The sequence below is a fragment of the Anneissia japonica genome, unplaced genomic scaffold (assembly GCF_011630105.1).
Source record: "Anneissia japonica isolate Jap-2015-1 unplaced genomic scaffold, ASM1163010v1 scaffold287965_len1858130_cov191, whole genome shotgun sequence".
NCBI lineage: Eukaryota > Metazoa > Echinodermata > Crinoidea > Comatulida > Comatulidae > Anneissia > Anneissia japonica.
Window position 1 is genome coordinate 440,441 of NW_022748342.1, and position 5,407 is coordinate 445,847.

Consider the following 5,407-nt stretch of genomic DNA (forward strand, 5'->3'; position numbering starts at 1 on the left):
TCATGTATATTAATGCGGATGTAATGATAGTGGCAGACTAGAGCTAGTTAATTTTTTTCAATGATTTCTGTCAACTCCGTTATCCACCAAAATACTTTGCTGACCCATTGGTGGGACACGACCTACAGTGTGTAGAACTTTGACCTAGACCATGGGGTCTAAGAACATACAGAACGTGACAAGTACCTGTGATTTACCCATATATGGTATGGTGTGATATGAAATCACCCATGACAATATACAGATGTATCAGAGATATCTCTCACATTGAACTTAGTGTGTGGACAAAGCTTTGCATGAATCAGAATTTGAACTCCTTTATTTGAACTATTTATAATACAAAACTAGTACACTTTAATACAGTAGCTCTTTATATTTTCAAGATCAATTATTTTTTATTAACGGTATTTAAACACATTTATATTAATATATATAGCACAATATACTGTAAACAAAAGTGTTAAAAATAATTTCTTCAATTTAATAATTACATGGAATGATTCTTTCAGAAAATTTATGCTTTATAATTCATGTAAAAAATCAATTAAATTAACAACTCTTTCAATATACAAATAGTTATATTCATAAATCTATCTTACCTCCACTAGTGTCTCAATGTTCTACAGTCCTGCTACTGCATAGACTACATAAAGTTCTTTCAATGTGGGGAAGTCCATAAAAAACCAATAAAACTTGTATTTTGTTGTTTAGCATAAAAATGAAAACAGTGTGTAAATAGCTGGAATATTCACACATAAAGATTCTGTGAAATAGCCAAGACCATTTTGAGGTCATCGCATTCAATCAGCCTAAACTTATAGGTAGACTTGCTCCCTGAGCTTGGCCCCCTGCCGAATAACTTAAGGGGCTTCAAGGTACTCAAATTCACATTGACCTTTACAAAATATCCTTACCAGGTTGTAAGCATATTTGGAAGATAGATCTAAGACTTTCTCTTTGTATCTAATCATTAGTCATAGTTACAAATCCAACAAAAGCTCTCGAAATCCCTCTATTCAGACTATCTCTCACTGTGCTGACATCTCAAGAGTTCTGATTGTTGGCTAGTTTTAACTGGCTTCCGTGGTTACCATCCTGCTGGTTGCTGATTGGCTCGAGACAGTCTCTGAGAGTAGTCATACAAAGCCTATAGTGGAAAAAAAAATTTATTTCAAATTTGGAAAATTCTGGTTGATACAAAAATTAAATATAAGAATACAACCAATATTATTTTACCATTAAGCAGTTCAACTAACACTGCTTTGCACAGACAATTTAATATAAGTTATTAAATTAGTTTGAACATCCATAAATTCTGTTACTCATATACATTTGCTACTGTTTTGATATTGCTTGTAGTTTAGTAGTCTAAGGATGACTGAAACATCAATACATTAAAAATTTGGAATTTCTTCAATAAACCAATTCAGGGCAAGACTTTTTATATATAGCTTGGTGAACCCAACACCTGTTGATAATGATTTCAAATAAACATAAATTTTGGCATGTTAACACACACGCTGCTGTGAAAATATGGACATTTTTTCATAACTTTATTTTATCATGCCAACTGCTACCATGAAAACTCTTTTATAACAATTAAAAAAAGTATTTATCAATTGGAATAATGAAATGTTTACATGGCAACATCACATTATTTACAACTGTTGTAGGATCTCGAGCAAGGTCCTAAGGCAATACTTTTTTATCTCACTCATTTCATTTATTTGTCAACATTTAATTTCTATTTTCCCCTCTACCAAGATGGTTTTGGCAGACCTGTTTTTTACCGAATGACAAAACTTTTATCTTTTATCCTTCTCCACAATCTAAAAAAAATAGTATTTGTTAAAAAAGTTATAAAAAAAAAGTCTCACAAATAAAATTCAACAGTACTGTAGGCCTGTGTTACTCACCTGATAAATGTAATTGTACTGCAGGGCATTCTCAACACCACTCCCTCTAGCTCTCCTCACCATGCAAGTTGTCCGTGGCACGTCAACATGTGTAGTGTCCTCCAGCTCACGCATACTAATGTCTATGGCAATTAACGCACCAGTACGGCCTGCACCATCACTACACAAGAACAAATGCATATTAAGTGCGTTTTTTAAATCTCTTATATAAAGGTGTAATTAAAAAAGTTTCATGACCTTATGTAATTATTCATTTTGAACAACATTTCTATGCTTGTCAATAATGTAAACATCCTGATTTTGGTATTCTTCATTGGCCGTGATTCGATTTATTTTCTATATGCCATAATTAATTTAGTGCCTATGTACTTGTTTTACAAGTTGTACAGTACATAAAACAATAAGATAAAAACATAAATTAATAGAATTTTTGAATGATGATATTATTTGTTTCATATTGATTATTGTCATATATTTTAAGATTTCTTCAATCTCAACAAATATTCCAAGGTTAAACAATTAAATTATGATGATTGAGTTTTTTACTGTGTTTAAAAAATAGATAAATTATCATTATGTTTGCACATTTCAAAGAGACTGTTATTAATGATAAATACATATATATATGAGAGCAGCTTAGCTCAGTCAGTTAATCTGGTGGTGGTCACTGTGTGTGTGCTGAACCGTGAAGATCTCTAGGTTTCCGGTTCAATGCACATCGGTGCCTCTCCTTGTGTTTCAGCTGTAGGGCTGAAATGCAAGTTGCAATAGTGCACTGTCTTTCGGATGAGATGTTCAAGCCGTTGGTCCCATGCGCATTTATAGCTAATGTGCATGTTAAAGAATGAAGTACACTCTTCGGAAAAGAGTAGGGGTAGTGTACTGCCAGGTCCTAATCATCACCAGAAAGACCCCACTGAAAATAAGTCTTCTAGACTTTTGTGGGCTATCCTTGGTGTTTACACCAAATAAATATAATCCAACAGGAGCACAACTTGTGAAATATTTGAATTCATTTGTAATGTAAAGTAGTTGGCATATTTTACATCTACAAGCATTTGTTGACTGTTCGAAGTTGCTTATGATAAAGCATAATGCACATGATGTTAGCAAACAGGTCAAGCCTCATCTGCAGAACTACAAGGAGTCATAAAACACCATACACTAAAAAGTTATGGTGAACTTTACCTGCAATGTACTACCATTGGTCCTTGGTTTTCAGTGGTACTTTCCCGTATGTGTAACAGGAGGCCAGTGATATCTGCGGGGCTACTAGGAACCCCTTGAGTACACCAGCTACTGAACCAATAATGGCAAACTGGTCGACATAGGTTCTTCTAAATGGAAAAAAACATGAACAAGGAGTTGCTATTGTATTAGAGTTTAATACACATTACCATTTCTGTTCAGACACCAATGTCAGTTCAACAATTTTAAATTTTGAACAAACAACCTATTCCTGGATATGTTCTAGTTAAACACTGTAAATTCTCAGTCCTAAAAAGACAGAAGAATTTGTTGTATTGAATTTAATTTGTTGTATTGAATATCATTGTACATTGTAAGGCCCATACAAAATTATTAGAACAATAGGGTATGCATACATAAATGGTAATAATACCATTTGTGCTTTTTAGCTCAGTCGGCTAATCTGGTGGTAGCTGACACTGTGTGTGTGCAGAACCGGGGAGATCTCTAGGTCCCCGGTTCAATTCCCATCACTGCCTCTCCTTGTGTTTCAGCTGGAGGGCTAAAATGCAAGTTACAATAGCGCACCGTCTTCCAAACGAGACGTTTAAGCCTTTTTTTCCGTGTGCATTTATGGCCCATGTGCACGTTAAAGAACACAATACAATCTTCGGAAAAGAGGAGGGGATTGTCTCCCGTGTACTGCCATATCACCACCAGAAGGACCCCACTGGAAATAAGTCTTCTTCTAGACTTTCGTGTACTATCCTTGGTGTTTACACCGAATAAATCCAATCCAATCCAATTCACTCAGATTGTGTTTGTTACTGAATATTAATTGGGTTAAATAAAAGATTTGACCATTGCTAATCATTTACTCTTTAGTTTAGTCCACACTATCTTTATGTAATGTGATATGTCCATATTTGGGTGTAATATGACATCATCATGCCCATAAATGGGCACATCATACATATTTTCAAATAAAATTTGATTTAAACTTCACAGTCATGATCTCACCTCTATATCTTTGACAACAAGGTTTGAAACTGTGTGGTGTTCAGTGGAGGTCACTTCTTCTAAACTAACAAGTATATCACCAAAGAGAAGAGCACCCTCCATCCCACGATTCTTTGGCCAATACTGCAGCAAATTCTGATGAATTAGAAATGAAGAAGGATAAAAAAATGCTAAATATTTCTACCGCAGAATTAGTTAGGTTTTTTTTTCAATTAATTGTCTTTCGGCAAAAGAGGAAACAGAACGCAAACCATTCTAAGAACATTTTAGAGTAATGTTGTAGTTTATACAGTACTGTAGAAACCTGTCTGTCAGGCTTAGGAAAAAATTTGAATATATTTATGATATATTTTGATTAATTTATATAGCTATTTATAAAGTTTCAAGACAGAAGCCATTACAGCGCTAGTACACATCCCAGAGATGTTAGCCAAGATCCATTTCATTACAGAATAAATGATATTATAACACGCCTAAACAGATCCCTGTCATTTGATTGGTGAATTTCGTATCACGTGACATTTACCCCATTTTGTCACTCACCATGGAAATATTTTTCCATCAATGCTATTTCTGTTCATCCTTTTTTGACCTTGTACGGTGCTTAGGATACGACATGACTTCAACCTAACACAATCTCTTGATTGGTTAAAGAGACGCTAGACTGTTCTATTTAGAAAAGGTTAGATTTTTTTCATAAAGTATAAAATAACAAGACTCTCCATTCAGAAAAACAGGAAGATATTTTTCATAAAATATCAAATGACAAAAATCTATTTTAGTGTGTTATAAAACAAATAATTAATGTTTTTTAATCTCGCAATTAAAAAATGGAAAGAATATTTTCATTCATTGAAAGACTGACTGTTCCATTCAATGGAATGGAACAGTCAATCTTTCAATATTCTTCCCATTAAGCTCATAAACATTCATTATTTGTATAATATTCAACTCATCAATTTCATGATGTACAGCTCACCTTGCCAATTTCATCAGGTGTACAAAGCATGACAATGACACGAGACTGTTGCTCCCAAACCATGTGCCAGAAGTCTGCGCATGTGTTGCTCAGTGGAGCTTGTGTAGCAATGTACGCAACATTTGATGACTGGTACCCCTGCATTAAGAAAAAAAAAATCACAAATAACTGTAAGTATATGTGGCAAAGACAAGCCAAACCAGTCACTCGTTGCAAAAATCGATTTTGAGTTCTTAATACAGTGTTAGAGAGTAAAATAATAGATATAAAATGGTAAAAAAATCATTCAAATCGGACATTTCCT

General features: G+C 34.0%; 1 protein-coding gene across 1 annotated transcript in view; it reads right to left on the reverse strand.

Annotated features, from left to right (window-relative positions):
* Positions 1 to 512: 512 nt before the first annotated feature.
* LOC117120814 overlaps positions 513 to 5,407 on the reverse strand; it is a 19,714-nt gene continuing 14,819 nt past the window's right edge. The window contains exons 8-12 of the mRNA XM_033265889.1: positions 5,104 to 5,241; positions 4,125 to 4,259; positions 3,105 to 3,253; positions 1,917 to 2,076; positions 513 to 1,147 (exon numbers count right to left, since the gene is read on the reverse strand). Of these exons, the coding sequence (XP_033121780.1) occupies positions 1,088 to 1,147; positions 1,917 to 2,076; positions 3,105 to 3,253; positions 4,125 to 4,259; positions 5,104 to 5,241 (642 nt within the window). The 3' untranslated portion in view covers positions 513 to 1,087. The remainder of the gene's footprint in view (positions 1,148 to 1,916; positions 2,077 to 3,104; positions 3,254 to 4,124; positions 4,260 to 5,103; positions 5,242 to 5,407) is intronic.